The sequence below is a fragment of the Lycium barbarum genome, chromosome 8, assembly GCF_019175385.1.
Source record: "Lycium barbarum isolate Lr01 chromosome 8, ASM1917538v2, whole genome shotgun sequence".
Taxonomy (NCBI): domain Eukaryota; kingdom Viridiplantae; phylum Streptophyta; class Magnoliopsida; order Solanales; family Solanaceae; genus Lycium; species Lycium barbarum.
Window position 1 is genome coordinate 99,861,507 of NC_083344.1, and position 23,377 is coordinate 99,884,883.

The 23,377-nt window shown below is 34.8% G+C and overlaps 1 protein-coding gene across 4 annotated transcripts; it reads left to right on the forward strand.

Moving 5' to 3' along the window:
* Window positions 1-13,099: 13,099 nt before the first annotated feature.
* On the forward strand, window positions 13,100-23,377 carry LOC132606421 (3-hydroxyisobutyryl-CoA hydrolase-like protein 1, mitochondrial). Of its 4 annotated transcripts, XM_060319911.1 has the most exons (14): window positions 13,105-13,431; window positions 13,512-13,592; window positions 14,044-14,112; window positions 14,189-14,252; window positions 16,271-16,350; window positions 17,784-17,867; window positions 19,002-19,086; window positions 20,742-20,827; window positions 20,936-21,057; window positions 21,806-21,866; window positions 22,261-22,359; window positions 22,474-22,575; window positions 22,647-22,688; window positions 23,008-23,377. In XM_060319911.1, the coding sequence occupies exons 1-14, from the start codon at window positions 13,336-13,338 to the stop codon at window positions 23,125-23,127; spliced, it is 1,191 nt and encodes a 396-aa protein (XP_060175894.1). In that variant the 5' UTR covers window positions 13,105-13,335; the 3' UTR covers window positions 23,128-23,377. The 4 variants fall into 4 exon arrangements, 3 of the variants coding, with proteins under 3 accessions (XP_060175896.1, XP_060175895.1, XP_060175894.1); XR_009569870.1 differs by lacking the exons at window positions 22,647-22,688; window positions 23,008-23,377 and adding an exon at window positions 21,999-22,110 and having other exon boundaries at window positions 13,101-13,431; window positions 22,248-22,359; XM_060319912.1 differs by lacking the exons at window positions 14,189-14,252; window positions 16,271-16,350 and having other exon boundaries at window positions 13,104-13,431.

Sequence of the window (23,377 nt, forward strand, 5' to 3'; positions counted from 1 at the left end):
ACGTTTCTGTTTGCTAGAAAAGCTAAGGTTTAAGAAGACATCATATTTTACTTAGCTTATATGATAAGTTCATCTATTAAATACTAGCTAATTTCAACCAATAAAATCCCTATATGATTCCCTACAGTAAACTTTTTACCTTACAGCCTTGTATATGCTATACACTATGGAAGATAGAATGGACTTATGGACTAAATTAATTGACCTCTAGAAATCTGGGGCTACTAAACTTAAGATGCCGTGACGGGAATTTACCGAATGAATGATTATAAATCACTGTAGACTTTCCTAAGCATCTGAACCCAAACCAACATCAAAATAACATTCACAATATGAAAGCAAACATTTAATAGCGGAATGTAAGCGAATATTCATCATTCTCCTCGCCCTTCTTTCGAATTTCTGTTTGGGATACAGTTAGGGTGAGAGAAGCCCGTGGAAAAAATGAGGCGGAAACGCTGATCCTCACACAATGGAGATGTCATCAAGTCTCAATGTAAGACTCTTCGGCTCCATAGTACATGCAAGGAAAAGAACAGGAAAAGAAATGATAGGGAGTTAGAACAAATACCAACTTTCTAATAGACATGGAAATGAAACAAAGTCGAAAATCACATAGTAGTAGTATTGTACCAAACTATCTCATACAATTATCTCATACATTATAATGACGGGAAACACAGGAAAGGTCAACTAAGGCTATAACTGATATTAAGTAAACCACTCGTTTGAACACAAAATTTTATCTATATTTCGAATGGTGAAGATTAGTATCATAGGTTCATTACAACTCCTTAAATAGGACTCTCTTCAGATGAAAAGTGAAAGAAGAGATCAGACTTATATCAAGGTTTACTAATTCGACATCAAAACACCTTCAAATTCGAACGCGATATTCGGCCAAGATTCAGTTAACAGTTAAACTGTGAAATGACGTCCTCATATTATAGCTACTATTGACAGATTGCCTTATCTTATTCTACCCATTATTTATTCGAAGTAGGATCCGGCAGTTGGACATATCAAACAAGGCACATTAAACTCGGAGAACAGATTGGGATCGAGATAACAACACTAAGGATATTGTGACTACTAATCCGCAAATTCGACTAACTATCAGAACGGACTGAATAGAGCAGCCATCATGTTTAACTCCATATTCTGAACTGATCTATTCAAAACCAACATATAGTCGCAGAACCAAATAACGACTGAAGCAAGAAAAGTAAATAAAGGAAAAGGATTGGAAAGTTGTTATTTTCTTCTACATACTGACATTTCAAACAGCCTCATTTCTATATCAAGCTTAAATTGTGAACTATAGAAAATCTTTCTGTACCAGATTACTTAATCACAGTTGAAATTAGCCCTGCTAAGGCATAATGCAATATCTGGTCGCATCGACCCAGCCTAACACAGTTTAACTCAAATTAACCCTCTTATCTTATAACAAACTAAATCAATCGAGCATGCTGCTAATATATTAACAATCACCAACAAGATTCATATTGATCTACCTAGTCATGAATGAGGAAAAAACTGAAACTATCAATACTGACAGCTAACCCCAACATATTAAAGCACACTTGCTACTAAACAAGCATAGCCATTTTATTATACCAGCGTATGAACATACTTCGCAGAACCCCAAACTGAATTCAACATTATAATATGCTAAATCATACGGACAGTGATCCAAGCTAACACATAATAATTAAGAAAACTGAAAATGCCAAAATAACGAAGAAAAGGGGAATCCACGGACCTTTTCCGGGTACAGTGAACTGGGTGTCGAGGCCTCGGATCTATGCTCGAACACTAATGAACCCGAATCGAAATTAAAGTACCTCTTTCGTAATTAAAATTATTTTGCCGAACAGCGACGAAAGTTGATCGAATTGTGCAAACTTAGCTTTTCAATACAAATCTCATAATAGAAAGTATTTTCTGATTTGAAAATGTTTAAGACCAGATTTTGAAAACGAAAGAAATTCAAGACTCTAGAAAAATACCCATCTCTTCACAAAAATCCTCTCCCCTAAGCTGGTCTTGCACGTTTGTATTTATAGTGCCAAGATAAGGTTTTTCTGTTAGAAATTGGGCGGGATTGTGAAAATTTCCGAATTTCAAACGAGTCAAAGGGAATCGTTTCAACCTGAACGTTGGATTTTGGATGGACATGGTCAGATCTGTGCCCGAAGCAGAACTGAAAAATGGCAAAAGGTCGAAAAAAAAGGGGAAAGCGATGTGTTGCTATCCCTTCTGATGGAAAAACCGAGCTTTTTCCTGAAATGAGCATGCATTTTTCTGACCTTGACTAAAGGAAGGGGAAGGGTTAATTGAAATGGAGAGGAGGAGAGAGGGCAGGGCGTATTGCACGAGAATGGGTCTGTTAGGTTCTGCCATGTTGAAAAGAGGCGTAGCAGCCGTATGAAAATGGAAAGGAGAAGATGATGAAGTGAAAGGGAGAGGAGAGAGACGAGAGAGAGAGAGCACAAAACGGCTAGGTTTGTTTTTGATTTAGAAGATGACGATTGAGCTGGATCGGGTCGTGGGCCGGGTAGGCGGGTAAGGTGTTGGTAATGTTGGTGGGCTGATTTGTTTCAATAGGTAATGGGCTGGTGAATTAACGTGTGGGCTGATTATTTTGGCTGAAAAATATGGATCTTTCTTCCTCTATTTAATCATTTTGGGCTTCTAATTTGATAACTAGTACCATATATACTATATGAAGACAAATAATAATTAGTATGTAGAAAGTAGAGGATTTAATAAAGTAAAATTAATTTAGCGAGTACAAATCCTAAAAAAAATGAAACGACGACGAACCATTTAAAATTTGTGAAAAATGTAATAATAGTAATGTTGATAGTAGAATAGTGAAAATAAAAGTATCGATATTGATAGCAGTAGAAAAAATAAAATAGTAGTGAAAACAAAGTATTTAGTTCGTTAATAATTTTAGAAGCCCGAGGAAATAAATTGGAATAAAGGAGGGACAAAATTGGGTGTCAACAGTATAGTATTTGGTATTCATAAAGAAAATACTGAAATACTGAATATCATACCAAAGTTTATAATTGCATATCCAATTCATATATCTTAGTATTATAATACTAACAAATATATAAACTAGTATTATTAGAAAACTAATTGTTTTATCGTTGGAACTCTAACTACTCTATCTTGATTTAAATGTCTTTTTTTGTGTAACTGATTTACGAAGGGGATTGCTTGTACTTTCTTTTGAATATTTTTAATGTGTAAGGTGTTGAGTACATAATAATTGAGACGTGTTTTTAAGTAGCAGAAGTCGTAATTCTCCACGATATGAGTATATGTAAGTCGAAGTCGGACAAACTATGATACCAATTTACCGTACCGTAAAATACCAACACCGAACTTTAAAATATTGAACCATACTGAATTAATTTGGTATGGTAATGGTATAAGTATTTTTAAAAACTGAAAACCAAAATTACCATACCGAAGTTTCAACTACCATACCATACCGTACCATGCCCACCCCTATCAGAAACCACGAAACCTTCAGGTTGTTCCATATAAATTTCTTCCTCCAAGTCTCCATTTAAGAAAGTTGTCTTAATATCCATTTGATGAATTTCAAGACCATATACTGCCGCTAGTGCTATTAACACCCGAATGGATATTATCCTTGTCACTGGCGAGTATGTGTCAAAATAATCAAGTCCTTTTTTTTTGTCTATAACATTTAATAACAAGTCTTGCCTTATATTTGTAAATAGTTCCATCAACTTTCATTTTCCTTTTAAAGATCCATTCCGAACCTAAAGGTTCATTTGCGGGAGGAAGATCAACCAATTCCTATGTATGGTTACTCAAGATTGATTCAATCTCACTATTGACTGCCTCTTTCCAAAATGGTGAATATGAAGAAGACGTAGCTTCTTTAAATGTTTGAGGCTCATTTTCTGGCAAAAACGTCACAAAATCCATTCCAAAGAAAGCAGATGTCCTTTGGCGTTTGCTCCGCCTTGGATCCTCATTATTTGGTGTATTCTTGTTTTCCTCTTCCCGTGGTCGTTTACATCTTTCACCAGAAGACTCACGTTCATTTTTATATGGATAAATGTTTTCAAAGAATTCAACATTATCTAATTCAATTACCATATTAACATGGATGTCAGGATTTTTGGATTTGTGAACCAAAAATCGACATGCTTTCTCATTATTTGGTGTATTCTTGTTTTCCTCTTCCCGTGGTCGTTTACATCTTTCACCAGACGACTCACGTTCATTTTTATATGGATAAATGTTTTCAAATAATTCAGCATTATCTTATTCAATTACCATATTAACATGGATGTCAGGATTTGTGGATTTGTGAACCAAAAATCGACATGCTTTGCTGTTGGTAGCATATCTAATGAAAACACAATATGCAGCTTTTAGTCCTATTTTGACCCTATTGGGTATAGGAACTTGTACTTTAGCTAAACACCCTCACACTTTGAAATATTTCAAGTTGGTTTTCTTTCTTTCCAATTTTCATATGGAATAGATTGTGTTTTGCTGTGGGGAACTCTGTTGAGTGTTCTGTTAGCTGTAAGGATAGCTTCCCCGCACAAGCTCTGTGGCAAACCGGAACTTATTAATAAAATAAAGCATTCATCATTTCCTTTAATGTTCGATTTTTCCTTTCCACAATTCCATTGGATTGTGGTGTGTTAGGGGCAGTAGTTTGATGGATGATTCCATATTCTAAACATATCTCTGCAAAAGGAGATTCATACTCTCCGCCCCCATCACTTCTTATCATTTTTATCTTTTTATTCAATTGATTTTCAACTTCAATTTTGTATTGCTGAAATGCTTCAATTGTTTCATCCTTAATATTAAGCAAATAAAAATAGCAATATCGAATGCAATCGTCAATAAAAGCTATGAAATATTTTTTCCCACTGCGAGATGGTATTGACTTCATATCACAAATATCTGTATGAATTAAGTCTAACGGATTGGAATTCCTCTCAATAGACTTATAAGGATGTTTAACAAACTTAGATTCAACACATATTTGACATTTTAATTTACAACACTCAAATTTAGGCAATACTTCTAAGTTGATCAATTTTCGCAAGGTTTTATAGTTCCCATGTCCTAAACGAACATGTCATAAATCATTTGACTCCAATAAATAAGAAGAAGCTGGAATTTTAATAGTACTGTCAACAGCCATTACATTGAGTTTGAAAAGGCCCTCTGTGAGGTAGCCCTTTCCAACATACATATCATTTTTGCTTACACTTTATCAGATACAAAAACACATTTGAATTCATTCTTGACTAGTAGGGAAGTTGAAACTAAGATCTTCCTAACTGTAGGAACATGAAGAACATTGTTGAGCGTCAGCACCTTGCCGGAAGTCATCTTCAGGAATATCTTTCCATATCCTTCAACCTTGGTTGTTGCAGTATTTCTCATTGAAAGCTCTTTTCGGGTCCTGCTGGAGTATATGTAGCAAATGCTTTTTTGACAGTACAAACATGTCGAATGGCGCCAGAGTCAATCCACCACTTTTTTGGGTTTCCAACTAAATTGCATTCCGTGAGCATAGCACATAGATTATCAATGTCATCATCTTTTCCCACCATGTTTGTCTGATCTTTTCTCTTATTTTTCTTAGGGACGGGACAATCTAGAGCCTTATGTCCAACTTTCCCACAATTATAGCAGTTGCCTTTGAATTTTTTTCTTGTTTTGTTCCTTCCTCTGTCTTGAAGGCTTCTTCCTTTTCTTATTCTTTGGAGAAGCTTCCTCAACGATATTTTCTCCCATAATCGTTGTATTTCCACGCGACTTCCTTTCAGCCGCTTTATTATCCTCCTCGATCTTCAAGCGAATCACAAGATCTTCCAACGACATTTTCTTGCGCATGTGTTTCAGATAGTTTTTGAAGTCTCTCCATGAAGGAGGCAATTTCTCAATCACAGCATCCACTTCAAATGCCTCATTAATCACCATACCTTTAGCAATAAGGTCATGGATAAGGACTTGGAGTTCTTAAATTTGGGTTCCAACAGTTTTACTGTCCACCTTTTTGTAGTCTAGAAACTTGGCAACCACAAATTTTTTCACGCATGCATCTTCGGTTTTATATTTCTTGTCAAGTGCAATCCACAATTCCTTTGAAATCTTTGCAGAACTGTAGACATTGTACAAATCATCCTCTAAAGCACTCAGGATGTTACCTGGAAGAATTAGCTATAGGTGACTTTTTAGTTGTGAAATTAGTATAGGTGATTCATGGGGACCACTTGAAAGCAAAACCCAATTAAATTTGGGATTAAGAAAATTGGGGTCTAAAAAAAAAAGTTTTGAATTTTTTTTATTTTTTTGCACCCCCCACAAAATGATTTTTCTTGAAAAAAAGTTTTGATTTTTTTTTTTGGTTTCTTATTTTCCCCACCCACCCAAAAAAAAGTAATTTTGTTTTTAAAAAAAGTTTTGAAAAGTTTTTATTTTTGGATTTTTGCAAACCCCCCCCTCCGCCCCACTGTAAAAAAAAAATCTTGAAAGGAAATTTTGTGTTTTTTTTTTTGGGTTTAGGAAAAGTTTGGATAAAATCTAGGTTCTTGTTGTTATGTGTTTGTAGTGAAATAGATGGTTTTTCTGTTGTTGTCCTGGTATGGTTCAAGGTTTAGGAAAATATATCCAACATATAGTTTTCTTGTTCTTGTCTTGGTATTTATCTGGTTCTATTTGTAGAAGATAACCAACAGATTTGTAGTTATTGCAATAAATTATACACTTTTTGCAACAAGTAGACAATTTGTTGCAACGACTCACTAATCTGTTGGACATAGCTTCAGTTATTTGCTTCTGTTTGTAGAAGATATCTAACAGATTTTTAGTTGCTGCAACAAGTTCTACACTTGTTGTAACAAATAGACAATCTGTTGCAACAACTACAAATCTGTTGAACATATCTTCAGTTATTTGCTTCTGTTTGTAGAAGATATCCAACAGATTTTTAGTTGTTATAATAAGTTCTACATTTGTTGTAACAAGTAGACAATCTGTTACAACAACTACAAATCTGTTGGACATAACTTCAGTTATTTGGTTCTGTTTGTAGAGGATGTTCTACAGATTTGTAATTGTTGCAACAAGTAGACAATTTATTTATGAATCAGCAAATGTTGAAGAAAGATATAGTCAAATTGACAGCCAAACTGACAATCAATCCTCAGAAAGAGATGAAGAACAGAGCCAAGAAGCAGTATATACAAATGAAGAAAGTGAAGAAGAACTAGAAGATGAAGAAACTGATGATGGAAATGAAGAAAATGAAGTAGATCAAGGAAATGTACTACACCCCAGAAGGTAGTTGCCGAACAAATTATTACTTAAGTTGTGGTATTTGGAGGCAGTTGAATAATTTCTGTTTTTTATTTTTTTGTCCTTTATGTTATTTGTGAATGATGTTTATGAACTTATTTATTTTTATTATTTGGAGCCAAGGTGGTTGTTGAACAATTTTTATTTATGAACTTATTTATTTTGCTTACTAATTGTTGCAATAGATGCATACAGTAAAATTGCTTAGTTGCTTAGTTGTTGCAACAAATTACTCACCTTGTTGGAAAAAAAATCAAACAATTGCTTAAATTATTGTAAAAACTAAAAAATATGTCGCAACAGATGAGTTAATTGTTGCAACAGATCATACACTTGTTGAAGAAGTTGCAACAAGTTACTAATCTGTTTCAACAGATAGATCAGTTTAAACAAGTCACTAATCTGTTTAGACAAGTTGCCTAAATGATTGCAACAGATCATACAGTTGTTGAAGAAGTTGCAACAAGTTACTAATCCGTTCCAACAAGTAACTAATCTGTTTAAACAAGTAACTAATCTGTTTAAACAAGTTACTAATCTGTTTAGACAAGTTGCCTAAATGATTGCAACAGATCATACAGTTGATGAAGAAGTTGCAATAAGTTACTAATCCGTTCCAACAAGTAACTAAACTGTTTAAACAAGTTACTAATCTGTTTAGACAAGTTGCCTAAATGATTGCAACAGATCATACAGTTGTTGAAGAAGTTGCAACAAATTACTAATCTGTTTCAACAAGTTACTAATCCGTTCCAATAAGTAACTAATCTGTTTAAACAAGTTACTAATTTGTTGTAACAGATAGTACAGTTGTGGAAGAAGTTGCAACAAATTACTAATCTGTTTCAACAAGTTACTAATCCGTTCCAACAAATAACTAATCTGTTTAAACAAGTTACTAATCTATTGCAACAGATCATACAGTTGTGGAAGAAGTTGCAACAAATTACTAATGATTTTAGTAGATATATATATATATATATATATATATATATATATATATATATATATATATATATATATATATATATATATTGATCACTAAATATGGTTGATTTCTACTGTTTATCACTAAATATGTGTGAATCAAGTAGTTCACACCAATTCAGTCCAATGATCACTCCGTTTAGCGCGTATTGGACTTAGTTGATCATCTATCCTGACCCAAAACACCATCAAATTGCTTAAGTATATATATTGATCAATAAATATGGTTGATTTCCATTGTTTATCACTAAATATGGTTGATTTCCATTGTTTATCACTAAATATGGCTGATTCCCTTTATTGATCACTAAATATGGGTGGAATATATTCTCCTAGAATAGAACGATTTACTCACCGTTGTAGCGATACTGCAAACTCTGGCTACAGTGAATCACTCGAAGGCTGTAAATTACACGAGAATTTATTATTGTGCAAGAAGAAGAAGAGAAGAGAAGATTAGATAATTCGTAAGGAAAAATCTGATGGACTGATCAGATTTATATAGACATTGGTTGAGTTTAGTGAAAAGGGAAAGGGAAGATTAATTAATTCCGCGAAAATTAAAAAGGACAAACGGTCAGATTTTGGAAACTTATTAATGATTAAATAATTAAAAATTAATAAACGTATTTGGTCCAAAAGATTATCAATCAAATCATTTGACCAATTCCAAATCCAAATCCAAAGCCGAGCGACGACGACGACGCGAGGAGAGATTCTCTTCTCAACTCTTTATGAGCTAAAAGATGTGCTTCTCTATATAAGCATAAAAACTTTTCTTTCCATCACCAATGTAGTAGAGATGCTTCATCCAAAAAGTAACAAAGGAACAATTCAAAATTTTTATTTTTTCCTCCATATTTTCTTTCCTCCATTTCCCATTCATTAACACTTAAAACCCAACAAATACTTCTATCCAATTATGTAACTTTTAATTCAAAAATTCAGCTCCCCAACTTAAAAAGTGTTTTTCAGCACTTCGTGCTTAAAAGCTACTTAAATTCCGCCAAGCAAAATGGGCTCCAACCCTACCTCTGTTTGCTTCACATATCAAAGGAGAAAGGCTGGTAATAACAGTCATAATCTTCCAAGAACTTCTAAAACAGAATCCTAGTTTGCGTATAGTGAGACCCAATTGGTTTGAATGACTTAAAAATTGAGTTTTTGGCTAACAGTAGTGTTGCAAGAAAGGGTAATACGCAGCATTCAAGTTCAAATGGAGGAATACAAAATTAAACATTTTTTCATATTCATAGGGAAAAAACCAATTACTAAGTATATGTCCATCATGATATTAAGTAAAAAACCCGAATCAAAGAAGACATAAATATAAATCAATTATAAAGTGTACACATTGTATAAGTAAAACTGAAAACAAGAGAGACCTCCAATGAAAAATTTGCTGCAAGTGGAGTTTGATAATTTGAAAAGAATCCATTGAAATATTGCATTGTAAGCCACCACAAAGAATGAAATCTTGTTTTGCCATAAGCTTTTGTTCTTGAACTGTTGAAGTTTTTCAGGTGTTAAAAAGTGTTGTTCTATTCTTCAATTTTTCTGGTGGGGATGAGTAAGGGCAATAGCGGGCCATTAAAATTGTTTTAAAAGCCAATTTTGGGACCCCAAAGTGGGGCGCTGACTATTATGTATTTTTATATAATTTTTTGTGTTATTATACTATTTTATTATATTATAAATTAAACGGAAAAGGCTCAAATATGCCATCGAACTATCAGAAATGACTCATTTATGCCACTCGTTGAAAGTTTGGCTCAAATATGCCACTGCCGTTACCTTTTTGGCTCATCCATGCCATTATTCACTAACGGTGGTTTTAAAATACCAGATATGCCACGTGGCAAAAATTTATTGGTCCACGTCACTTAAATGAAAACCAGCCAAAATAAATCCTAACTATACAACGAGTGGCATATTTGAGCCAAACTTTCAACGAGTGGCATAAATGAGCCATTTCTGATAGTTCGATGGCATATTTGAGCCTTTTCCGTAAATATATTTCAATGAAGGTAATATAAAATATAAAATAATTAATAATTAATAAAAATAAGGGTATATTCTATAACAAATTCCTAAAAAATTAGCTATTTATATTTTATATGAATTATATATATATATATATATATATATATATATATATATATATATAGAGAGAGAGAGAGAGAGAGAGAGAGAGAGAGAGAGAGAGAGAGAAAGACGCCCACGCGCACACACACATACAAATATATGTAAAAATAAACAGTAATATGTATTTGTATGTGTGTGGGCGCATGTGTATATATATACTTAATGCATCTAGTATTAAAATATCAATCATAAAAGTAATATTTGATTTTGTGATAAATTCATAAATGGATTATTCTACTTAAAGTATGAATTTAGATAAAAATGTATAAATAGGTTAAAAAATAAATTTTCTATAATATAAAAAGGTATTACATAGATGGAGGATTGAAAATGCCAAGGGTAAAATAAACATTGTTTAGGATAAAGGGGGAGAACGTCTATTATTCATAATTGAGGGGAGATTTTGATTTTTAAAACAAAGTTGGGGGTTGAAAATCAAATAGGACACTTTTTCCTCTATATACTTGTCTTTGCAAATGAAAAGTTTATTCCTTGATTAGAAATGTGCTTGTTGAATAATTTCAAATACTTAACGTCTCCGGATAAGTATATCCAAGCTTAATAGTGAGTAATCTGGATTCTGGATAATTAACTTCAGCTTTGGAGCATAAAAGGCTCAAATATGCCATCGAACTATCAGAAATGACTCATTTATGCCACTCGTTGAAAGTTTGGCTCAAATATGCCACTCGTTGTATAGTTAGGATTTATTTTGGCTGGTTTTCATTTAAGTGACGTGGACCAATAAATTTTTGCCACGTGGCATATCTGGTATTTTAAAACCACCGTTAGTGAATAATGGCATGGATGAGCCAAAAAGGTAACGGCAGTGGCATATTTGAGCCAAACTTTCAACGAGTGGCATAAATGAGTCATTTCTGATAGTTCGATGGCATATTTGAGCCTTTTCCGTAAATTAAATACATAAAGATCCATGAGACTTACGTCCCATGCCTCGGGGCTTACGCCTCATCCCGTGCTAAGTAAAACGTCTCGCCTGAAGCCTCCATCTTTTGAAAACATTGTTTCTATACATGTTTGGTAACAACATGGGTACCGTGTCATTTGCGGGTCCATTTGCTTCAATCTGTTATACTACGAGTCATTTGCACTTCTGCTCTGATTTTCTGCTGGTTTTTATTTTTTGCCGCTCATAATAAATATTTTCTCCGTTTAAATTAATGTGAGGGTGTTCACTTGGCATGGAGTTCAAGAAAATAAAGAAAGACTTATGAAATTTGAGATATAAATTGAGTCATAGATATTTGTGTGACTGTAAATTATTTCATTAATGGTAAATGAGCATTGTAAAGTTAAATTGTTACTACTAAATATAAATAGAAGCGTGTCATTTTTTTTTTAGACTGACTAAAAAGGAAAGAGTATCATATAAGTTGAGACGGAGGATTTTTTTTTTTCTTTGCAAAGTATAAGTTTAAAATTTCGCATCATAATATCACACAAGTTATGTATCGCACCTCTAAAAAACTTATGCCGCATTATCCATAAGTTCGATTTTGAACCATTTGAAGGGCAAACCGTACAATTTAATCTTATACTACTCGTTGGTATTTTCCCCTTAGAATCAAGAACTGAACTAACTTTAGTAGCTTAAATAAGATCTATTTACTTTTTCACAAATTAAAATTTAGATGATAAAAAATACACGAAAAATATGATGTGTTCTAGCACCCAAAATTGTGGTCTAGAGTTTAATGAACTCAGATGGCAGACCACGTGAAACTCGGGTCCGAATCAAAGCAAATGCAAAAAAAAAGTTTGTGAATTCTTCCGATCCACATGAATTTTGGTTGAGAAAGTAATTCAACATCTGTATTAGTGGGAGGATGGAGAAAGTGGAGGCCATCATCATAAAAAGATATGTACAAATTAGTGAAATGTATATTTTAAAATGCCGATCAAAGTTTATTTAAGTTGAATTTAAAAAACGTGCATTTGGTTTGGTGAAAATGTCTTATGAAAAATAAATTATTTCTTGGTGTTTGATTATCCTATGTCCATCAAAAAGAAGAAAATTATTTCTTGGTGTTTGGTTATCATATGTCGATCAATATTTGAACACTAATATCAATATTTAATACTCAAAAAATATATCAAAGCACTATTCTAAATTCAGATTTACATGTCCAATGCTGAGTTGTTTCCATAAAGAAAAAGGGCTTAGAGCCCACGCGCAAATATAAAGCAATCAACATTTTAGAACAAAGTAACTTGTAACGCGCTTTCTTCGTTTTACTTGTCACGCATACTAGAAATAAATAGACTTTTTTATTTGTTTTTAGCAAATCAAAATAGATTTATTATTCTTTTCAATATTATCCTTATCATTAAATAATTATATAAAATATTAGTGATTAATTAAATTTTTAAAGCATAATTAATAAAAATAATTTAATAAAACAAACCCTTAATAAATATTTCCTCCGTCCATATAAGTTATCATGTTTTGCTTCGCGAGAGATAATTTAATTAATCTTTGAAGATACATTAGATTAAATTAATTTACTATACGAAAAATATTATAAGTAACAACTCTTTTCGTATCAATATAAGGTAGGATAGAGGAAGTAATTTCTTGTCTAACGGAAACAACCCTCTCTACCCCCGGCATGACCTTTGAATGTTGCTGTTGTTGTTGTTGTTTGTTAGGGAGCAGTTTCTTAGAAAAATGTCAGGTCAATAAAGGCAAGTTAAAAAAACAAAAAAATGCTGCAGCTGTCCATAAGTTAGATTTTAAAAAGGGCAGAATATACTAAAATTGGGAAGTTTGTCTCTGCCTCCTTTGAAACATAGAGAGAAATGCAGAGATTGAAATCATTATTCCAATTACGTCCTTTGGTTTACAGAAGCAGAAGCCTTTGTACTCTATCCAACGTAGATGTCATTGTTGATCCAGTAAGCACCTTCAATTACTTTAACACTACACCTTTTTTTAACTCTTTATGCAGTGATGTTCTTGACTTTTACTGTTTCAGGTGTTAGTTGAGGGGAAAGGTTGTAATAGGACTGTTATTCTCAACAGGCCCTCTGTGCTTAATTCTCTCAATTATTCCACTGTTAGTTTCTTACCTTCAAATTGTGCATCTATATTCTATTCTTTTCAATTTATTCATATGCTCTATTCGCTCTTTCTCAAAAGAGTTAATGATCAAAAACACACCTGAACTATCACTTTTTCGCTGCAACTATCGGTTGTTCCCTTTTCTCACCTAAATTATCACCATCTATGTATTAAAACAGCCGACCATAAGCATTTCTTTTTTCCTATCTGAATTCTCACCATCTATTCAACTAGGTGTAGTGTTTTAATACATAGATGGATGGTTATAGTTCAGGTAGGAAAAGGGAACAACTGATATTTTGGGTGAAACCCGAAAAAAGTTATAGTTCAGGTGTGTTTTTGACCATTATCGCTTCTCAAAAAAGACTCAACGGTTTGGACTTATTAATGAGAGAACTGTTGTTTTTCTTCTCAGTGAATGACTCAATTGTTATTCTTGTATACAGGTTTCTAGATTGTTGCAGTTGTACAGAAGATGGGAAGAAGATCCTGATGTGGGGTTCGTGGTATTGAAGGTAATTAGTTAAAATTTATATCCGTGTATACATTCATCTTGCCGTTGAGTGATAAATTTTTTTCAACTTCTGAAAGGGGAAGGGCCGTGCATTTTGTGCTGGTGGTGATGTTATAAATACTTATAATATGATAAAGAAAGGTAAAACTGCTGTTCCCTCTCACCACTTTGTATGACACAATCCAGACCTTCTTAGGTCAAACTTCATAATGTTTTTAAAGAATGAGAGAAGAGAAGAAGTGGGTATGAAATTACTTGATTACCATGTTTACAACGAATGAGCTCTTGCCATTAAGAATTTCCTAATTCTTTAACTTTCTTACTCAAGTTGGAGCATACATATTGTTTGCTCTCAACTTGCCAAAAATATATTCAAATTTGGAGTTACCGCGCCACTTTGTAAGAATATCTGCTAACTGATCATTCGATTTGACAAAATTTGTAGCAATGCACCCCGACTCAAATCTTTTGTTGAGTAAAATGACAACTCTACTTGTATATATTTTGTTCTGTCATGAAACACTGGGTTTGAAGCACTGTATATTCAGCGTGATTGTCATGGATCAATGGTAGGGGCACATTAAGTTGTTTTAGCCATATTAGCTCGCATGTAGCCAAACCCATTGCTTGGTAGTCTGCCTTTGTGCTCGATCTAGCTACTACATCTTGCTTTTTGCTTTTCCAAATTATATTTCCTCCAGTTAAAACATAGTACCCTTGGTGGATCGTCTGTCCAAAGGAAATCCTGTCATTTTGAGTCAACATATCCAATAGTATTTGCATGTCCGCTATCCTCATATAACATATGTCTAGGTGAACATTTGATGTACCTAAGAATGCATAGCACTGTCTGGAACCGTGTAATAACACATCTAAAATAATCCAGCTGACTAATGTCAGCATCACAAAAACTAAACCGTCGTCTGTGGTATGCATTATTGGAAGAAAGCCATGCTGAACATCCGGCTCCAGGACCTTATCAATTGCACATCTCTCCACCGCCTCCCTCACCTCTCTTCGTCAATCGCCCTTTGCAACTGCTCCATCTTATAACCTATTTGCTAAACACTGGCCCTCCCAACTTCGATCTCCAATTCACTTCCTCTCTATATAAGCGTTCATAAAAATTCACTGTCACCCCCTTACCTCCTCTTTTCCCTCGTAAATCCCCTCACCCACTAACATAGACCCTATGAAGTTTCTCCTCCTATTAGTTGTTGCTGCCCTCTGAAAAAATGGTATTTGAATCCATCTCCTCTAATCACAAACCCACTCCATAACATTAAAGGTCTCAAAATGATTTTCTGTTTATTGTCCTGGAAATCAATTATGAACTGATTTCTTATATTTGAATTATATATTCAATATGTCCCTATTATTTGCAAGTCTTATTTGCTATGCCTTTTTTTACTTCTTGATTGCCTTTTTCAAACTGCCTTGTTATGTGTTACTTGACCCGATGGTATTTTAGAAACAACCTCCCTATCTCCACGAGATAGGGGTAAGGTATGCGTACACTCAACCCTCCCAATACCCCACCTGTGGCAATACATTTGGTATGTAGTTGTTGTTGTTGCTGTTTTTGTATTCAATACATATTGAACTTAATATGGTATAAGCCTTGGTGGACATAGTTATCCTGAACTTGTACTGGAGGGAGGGCATAGGTTCTCAGTAGAATGGTCATGGTGTGTGCTAGCTAGTCCGCAGGTCGTGGTTAATTTAGAAAACAAAGAAGAAATATAACATGGGATAAGAACTGGCAAATTTTGACATCTCCTAACACTTCCCATTGTTGGGCTTGGATGCCAAAAATCTAAATTTAAATGCAAATTTTATTCAGTTTAACGTGTACAGGAGATGTATTTCCTGTCTTATGCTCTTCACAAGTAACCATTCATGCATCTTCTTCTTTTGACTGTTTGAAGAATGTTGATTTTTTCGCTGCTTCACTTTTGGTACTTCAGCTTTTAGTTAGAAGCCGTCTGTTTAGTTGTGTGCGTAACCATGATATATGCGTATATCATGAATCATTATATATCAGATTTTTGCGCTAATTGTTGCCCGGATGTTGTAGGGAACCTTCTACAGTATTGTTACTAAATTGCAGTAACTCTTCTTTCCCTGATAGATCTTTCTCTTTTCATTGTATTATGTAGGCAACATTGATGAATGTAAAGAACTTTATCAGAAAATATATAGTCTTGCATATATTATTGGCGCATACTTGAAACCACAGGTGAGTTTCTTTTTTATTTTTCTTTCTCCAGATAATAGATATCAGAAATTTCTGTAATGTTTGGACGTCCCTCCTGTCGTACCCTAGGTCCCAAGTTCCAGCTGAGATACTGGTCTCCAATAGAACAAATCCCTATAACCTGCATGTCACACATCTTCAGCCACCATTATGATCTAGTTGAGCAACCATAGCATTGATGTCTTTTATGCCCTGGAACTTAAAACAGGTTGCTGACAACTAAAGAAGAAGTTTTAGTAGGTCTATCCACCGCTTCTTATACCAATTTCTCCTCCTTTGTTACCTTTTCTCAATAATGAGAAAAGCTTAGAAACTCTGAGATTCTATGAAGATGCAGGTAAAGAGCCTTCTGCATCCAAGGTCCAAGTCTGGAAGATACTGCTTCTAAAAGGCAGCAGTCTCTACAAGAGTACAAGTGGATAGTTATTTTCCTTTTTAACTGCCAGTATAATGGTTAGTGTGCTAGTCTTTAAAGAACCTAAATGATTGCTGAGCAAGGTTTTAACCACTTCAATTTGCTTTCATGGGTTACTGCATTAAAACATCTGGAAGTGCTGAAACTATATACTCCCTCTGTCCCAATTTATGTGATATAGTTTGACTAGGCACGGAGTTTAAGAAATAAATGGAGACTTTGAAACTTGTGGTCTAAAACAAGCTATAGATATTTGTGTGACTCTAAATCATTTCAGTAAGTGTAAAAGGGGAAGTTTTAAGTTAAATTATTTCTAAATATAGAAATGTATCATTCTTTTTGGGATAGACTAAAAAGGAAAGTGTATCACATAAATTGGGACAGAGGGAGTAGTTCTTAAGAAATATGCCTATGACAGAATTAACCATGGTCTCTTGGTTCCTCTCATTGGCTTCTCCTTCCCACTGTCGCATAGACTGGAATAGTGAAAAATTTAGCAGTTTGGTACTCATTACACTTTCAGTTCCTTTTGAGTAAGAAGGCATTAGTCAGTGGAAAACAGACTCTATTAGAAATTTAAATTATTCGGCTTAACTCCAACTGCTTAACTCTAGTTATCCTGGCCATTGTACTCTCTCTGTGCTCTCTCCGAATCTAATAGGATCATGCAAAGATTCATATGTTTACCTGTTTAAACATAAAACACGGATTAATACTATGTTCGGTAACATGGAGGGAAACAGGAAGAGGATAATGAGTCATGTTGAAGTATGTGACCATCTCATCTAAAAGTTTAAGCTATTAGCGAGAGTAAACCTTTATGTACTTAATTATGTCTTCAACACGCCTCCGCACGTGTGAGCCTAATTCTTTTTCATGGGCTAAGCATGTGAAATTCTTTTTTAATAATGGGTGGCAGTGAGACTCGAACTGCTCCAATACAACGTTGAATAGGACAAGAGTTTCTTGCAATTAAAGGACTCAGTTGATTCTCATGCAGGTAGCTCTTCTAAATGGGATCACAATGGGTGGTGGAGCTGCAATTTCAATCCCTGGAACATTCCGTATTGCGACTGAAAAAACTGTAATATATCTGTCCTTGTGCAATTTTGTTCCTTTAAGTATCTTTAATTTTCTTTGACGTACCTCTGTCCAACGGGTGCAATCATGGTGTGAATACTTTGTGCAGATTCTTCAAAATACTCTGCAAACTAGCACAAAGTGTGACGTACCCGTGTTGAATACTACACATCCAAACTTAACACGTACCGTAAACGACTGTTCTTTTTTATCTCTACCATTTAATTGACCACATTTTAATACATTAAGTTTAAGTAGCTTTTGACTGTGTCGTATGCTACCTACTGGGAGTGCCTATGTGACTAGTTGATAGGTGCCTGGCTAGTTTAACTCCAGATTGCCATTTTCATGTTGTTGAACAGTCTCAATCGTTTCTTAATTTTCCTAAATATTTGAACAAAATCGTCCCTCAGAGTTTTCACTCGACATAAAGAGATTTGGATTCCATAACAAGGATAAACCTTGACAAAGGAAACAGAAATTTCTAATGTATCTTTTCTTCTTAGGATCAAAAGAAGACATGTTCCATTGAAGTCCGCTTTATTTGTTCACTTTGCCTCTTACTCCTATCTATTAAATGTCATCTGATATATATCGAATTGAGGTACCTTATGTTTTGCGTTGCTGTATGCTCAACTATTTTCTTTTCTTATCTGTAGATAAAGTTGCAAATCTTATGCCATAACACCTGTTGGTTGTAACGATGACAATCTCCTTCGCCCCCTTTTTATAGCCACTTCACTCTCTCTCCTCAGTTATCTAATTATGGATTCACTTTTATTATCCGCTCCTATTCACTCATCATTTTTCATGCATGTAGTAAAGTTATATTCATGATAGGCTTTAAAACAAATTTTCCATGATTGACCTTTGGACTTCTTATTTGAACCAGAGTGCTCGGGTTATTGATCTAACTTGTGATTTTCCATAGTGATATTCTTTTGTGAGAATTTTGCATAAACATGATATTTGCTTGATCCAAAAGTCAAAAGAGGTCTACTAAATTTGGACCGTTGGATAGGTGATAGTTAAAGTGAATGTATTGACTTAATCCTTGCGAAAAGCATGTAGAGAGGTTCCTTATATAGCTTCCTTTATGGGCTTCTGGTTAATTAAAATAGTGCTTTGATAACTGCAGGTTTTTTCCAATCCTGAAACGTTGATTGGTTTCCATCCAGATGCTGGTGCATCATTTTACCTCTCACACCTACCTGGTTATTTAGGTAATGCTGTGGCAAATTCCAATTTAGTGGGCAAGAGCAGTCATATTTTTGATGTTATGTGGATCCAAATAGTGTTAAATTTGTTAGCAGCTAGTTATCAGGAATCAACTCAGTTCCCAGACTGAAAAGCTCATGCTAAAAAAACCATCTTCTTTGGACATCTTCTAGTGATCTAAGTAGCAAAATACACCACAGAGTGTCAAATCCTCATTGGAGTTTTCTGTAGGAGAGGTGTGATTACCCTAAATCAGGGAAGTGCATGGTTTCATGTTGTTGTCAGTTGTTCTGATGAAGCCTTTCCCTGATAACCACAAGCATGCAGAGAAAGCTGTCAGACTTGTCTTACATATGCCTAAGTCACATGTTCTGGACATGTTCCCAACATTATTGACTCTTATGTCCATCTCTTTAAAGAAAACAAGTTGATCCCTTGACATTTCTGTGTACTTGTGTCCTCATCTGAGTCACATTTTTGGACACGAAATGTTGAAAATATTGGAGTGATGTGAAAACTGTGTTGCTGACGTTGAAAGGAGTGAAAGTTGAAGAGGATGGCATTCTAGTGATGCTATGCTCATTGGAACAAAGAAGAGGAGGAGGAGGATGTAATGGAAGGGGGTGCGGTAGTGGTCATCTGGACAGAAGATGGGAAAAGGAAGCGAGGAGAGCTTGGATGCGATTGGATTTCTTTACGTGGTCTATCATATGAAAAAAGAATATGTTCTCAACTCTTCAGGTTTTAAGATGTCTCTTGTTATCTCACATAACAGCTCCACCTTTGTGTTTTTTTTGTTATCTGTTATCCCCCGGTCTCTTGATGCAGGAAACTCTTTTGGTTGGTGGCTCTTTTAAAGAAAAAGAAGGAAAGGAATTCTAAAACAATGAACTGCAGCTAACAATTCTTCTTTAGATTTACTAACGCTACGACGGTGTATTGAGATACATACTCCATAGCATCATGAGTACTATTTCTATACTAAATAGGCGTGCGATTTCATGTCATGAGATGAAATCAGCGTTTGGACATGCGATTTCATCTCATGAGATGAAATCCCAAATCATCCATAATGGCATGATTTGGGATTTCAAATCATGATTTCAAAATTTTTAAATGTAGAACTTGACCCATAAGTTTATATTTTTTTTAAAAACCCGTAAGTTGGTAGATATTTTTAACAATTACTCTCACCAACTATTTACCAACCTCATCAACTTCGTACCATGTGGGAGGATTATATTAAAGAGTAGTTACATTACTATTCATGGATTCCTTTTTATTGAACTAAAGTTTGATCAATTGATATTGTATTTTTTAGAAAAGGCCTTCGAGTAGCTTATTAATTTTATTATGAACTATGACTTGCTCATTAGGTAAGATTGTATAAGAATTGATAAAGTTTTGATAGTTTTCACAACTTGTGGGGTTTTTATGTCTATTAGAAAAAATACAACTTAAGAAATCCAAATTGCATGTCCAAATATGATTTCATCTCATGGTATCAAATCATATCCAAACGGCTTCGAAGCAAATTCATATACATGATACTATGCAATGCCATCGTATTGCTGTGTGTACGGTGGCTCCCCCTGTTTCAGGATTTGTCACAACGAGTAATATTAGTTGCTAAGGAGCTGATTATGTCCTGTATTTTCAGGAGAGTACCTGGCCCTAACAGGAGACAAGCTCAGTGGATCGGAAATGATGTCCTGTGGTCTTGCTACACACTACTCTCTCACCGAAGTCAGTTCTTTCCATTGAATCTTAAGTTCTCTAGTTTCTGTAGAATTATTAAGATTACCTGATATCTGTCTCTGACAATATTGCCTTTCTCCTTTCCAATCCTCTCAGAGGCTTCCCTTAATCGAGGAACAACTCGGAAAGCTTATGACGGACGACCCTTCTGTCATTGGAAGTTCCCTTGCGAAGTTTGGAGATGTTGTCCATCCAGATCAAATGAGTGTACTTCAGAGGTACTGCTTATCTTGTGCAGCACTTTCAAATTAGAGATCCATACCGTTTGAGCTTCCATGATGGGGAGAGGGCTGGGTTTTGTAAAGCTTCTTTAGAAAATCGATCCTGTCCTCCCTCTTGTTGTAGAAACCATTTAACTTGCACCAGTCAATGGACCCTGAACTTTTCATGCTTCTAGTTCTCATAATGCTTTGTGCACTAACCTATTTTGAGTTGTTCTCTGCCTTCTAGATATTGTTTTGGCTTCTTTTTATAATAAATTTCAATAAGATTTCAATATGTGGCATTCACTACATATGGCTGCATCTTTTTAGTGATACGTAAACATGCTTATTGGAGAGTATGCCCTATGCAATCTTTATAAAAGAAATACTGTTCAAAATTAAATTGTTTTGGATTATTAGTTACTTCTTTAGAACTCTTCAGAGCGACTTGAGCTCTCTATGTTATCATTCTTCTGCATCTATGGCAATTGAAGTGCTCCATCACCCAGGTTCACCTGCTGTCCAACTTAACACCTTGCTTGCCTTAAGTCCCGATTCATAAAAATTATGCTATTTGCGTAGTATGAATTCTACAGGCTGATGGTTTTGGATTAAGCCTCAATGCTTTCACCTATAATTGTGGTTTTCCTTTAGTTTTCAGAGAACATTTTGTTTATATACCTGTTCTCCTTCTGTGTGGTTTCTGCTGAATACCAGACTATATCTGATGTTTTTATTAGTTCGCCTTGTCTGTCTTGTGTAGGATTGAAACACTTGATAGATGTTTCTGCCATGAGACGGTGGAGGAAATCATTGATTCTCTGGTAAGCATGTAACCTTTACATTTTGTTTCTGTAAAAAAAATGTCATCCTATTGTGCAATGCAAAAGCTCTTGAAAAGATATGAAACTGTTTCTGATCAATAATATTATCATTTTTATGTCAAAATTTTAAAGGATGAGAACTTAACTAGCAGAATTCCAAAAACGGAGGCTTTGTCAGTGTACATGATAGATATCTACATCTCACCTTTGTCTGGACAACTAAGCATATACATACAATTCATAGGTATTTTTGGATTTAATACCACAGCCGTCCAAGCTAGCACAAGTATTCAAAATAGTCTCTGCAGGACAGTAGTTCTATTTCCTGGCAATACACGCACGGTGTAAATTTCTTCACTTGTTCTCTAAAATTTTTTTTAGCATACCTCTTTAGGAAAGTGAGGCAGCCAAAACAGCAGATGCCTGGTGCATTTCAACACTGAAGAGACTAAGAGAGGTCTCGCCATTGAGCTTGAAGGTTTCCTTGCGATCAGTAAGTTACTTTTGAACATCTATATCTGCAACATTCCCTTAACACCACACCCCCCCCCCCTCCCCCCCTTATTGTAGGATGACACTCCACAAAGTGCGCTTTCTTTTTTACCAGATACGTGAAGGTAGATTTCAAACTCTTGACCAGTGCATTATTCGTGAATATCGGATGACATTACAAGCATTCTTTGGACGTATTACTCGTGACTACTGTGAGGTACAGCATGTTTCTTGAATCTGGTTCAATCAGGAGAAGCTGCATATAACTGTATCTATGTCTTCTTACAGGGGGTTCGAGCACGGATGTTGGATAAAGATCTTTCCCCCAAGGTAAACCATCTTTTTTGGCACTTCAGTTGGTATGATGTATGTTCATAGAAACAAATTACGTGGAGAATCATTTTCTCGAAATCATTGATTAAAGATAAAGGTTAGTGGCATGTGATGGTAGTATTTGGTAGTGGTTGATGCATAACTGGAATCTTTTATTATAGCCACAAATAGTCGAAAGTGAATAATATATTCTTGTGGAGCAAGTTGTATGTCTGATACCATTTTCTGGAGATTTGTTTCAACTATTCATAGTTCAGTTCTTAGAACATGCTAGTGTCAGTGTTAGAATTACCTAAACTGTTGGTAAAACATGCAGTGGGATCCTCCAAGCTTGGAACATGTGACGAATGACATGGTAGATGAGTATTTTTCTCCCCTGACATCATTTGAACCTGATTTGGAGCTACCAATACAGCAACGGGAAGCATTTGCATAGGACACCACTAGTTTCACCATTAAGTGGTGGGAGAGCAATCTACACAGATGCTCATGAACATACACAGAGAAATGCATATGTAAGGGAAGTGTTGGCGGTGGTATGTGATAGTTGGGAATAAAGAGGGTCAAAAATTTGAAATTTACTAGAATTTCATAGTACTTATTTTTGGTTGATGATTGACGGCTTACAGCTATTATGGTTTTTTTGGCCAATGTTTTCGTTTTTCGGAATAAATTCAGTTGTGGAA

What these genes read in the sequence shown, in the direction of transcription:
- LOC132606421 (XM_060319911.1), top strand. Translation starts at nt 13,336, where the DNA reads ATGCAGAGATTGAAATCATTATTCCAATTACGTCCTTTGGTTTACAGA. An exon ending in CAAATGAGTGTACTTCAGAG is followed by an intron (nt 21,058 to 21,805) that starts GTACTGCTTATC and finishes TGTCTTGTGTAG; the next exon opens with GATTGAAACACTTGATAGAT. An exon ending in AGGAAATCATTGATTCTCTG is followed by an intron (nt 21,867 to 22,260) that starts GTAAGCATGTAA and finishes ATACCTCTTTAG; the next exon opens with GAAAGTGAGGCAGCCAAAAC.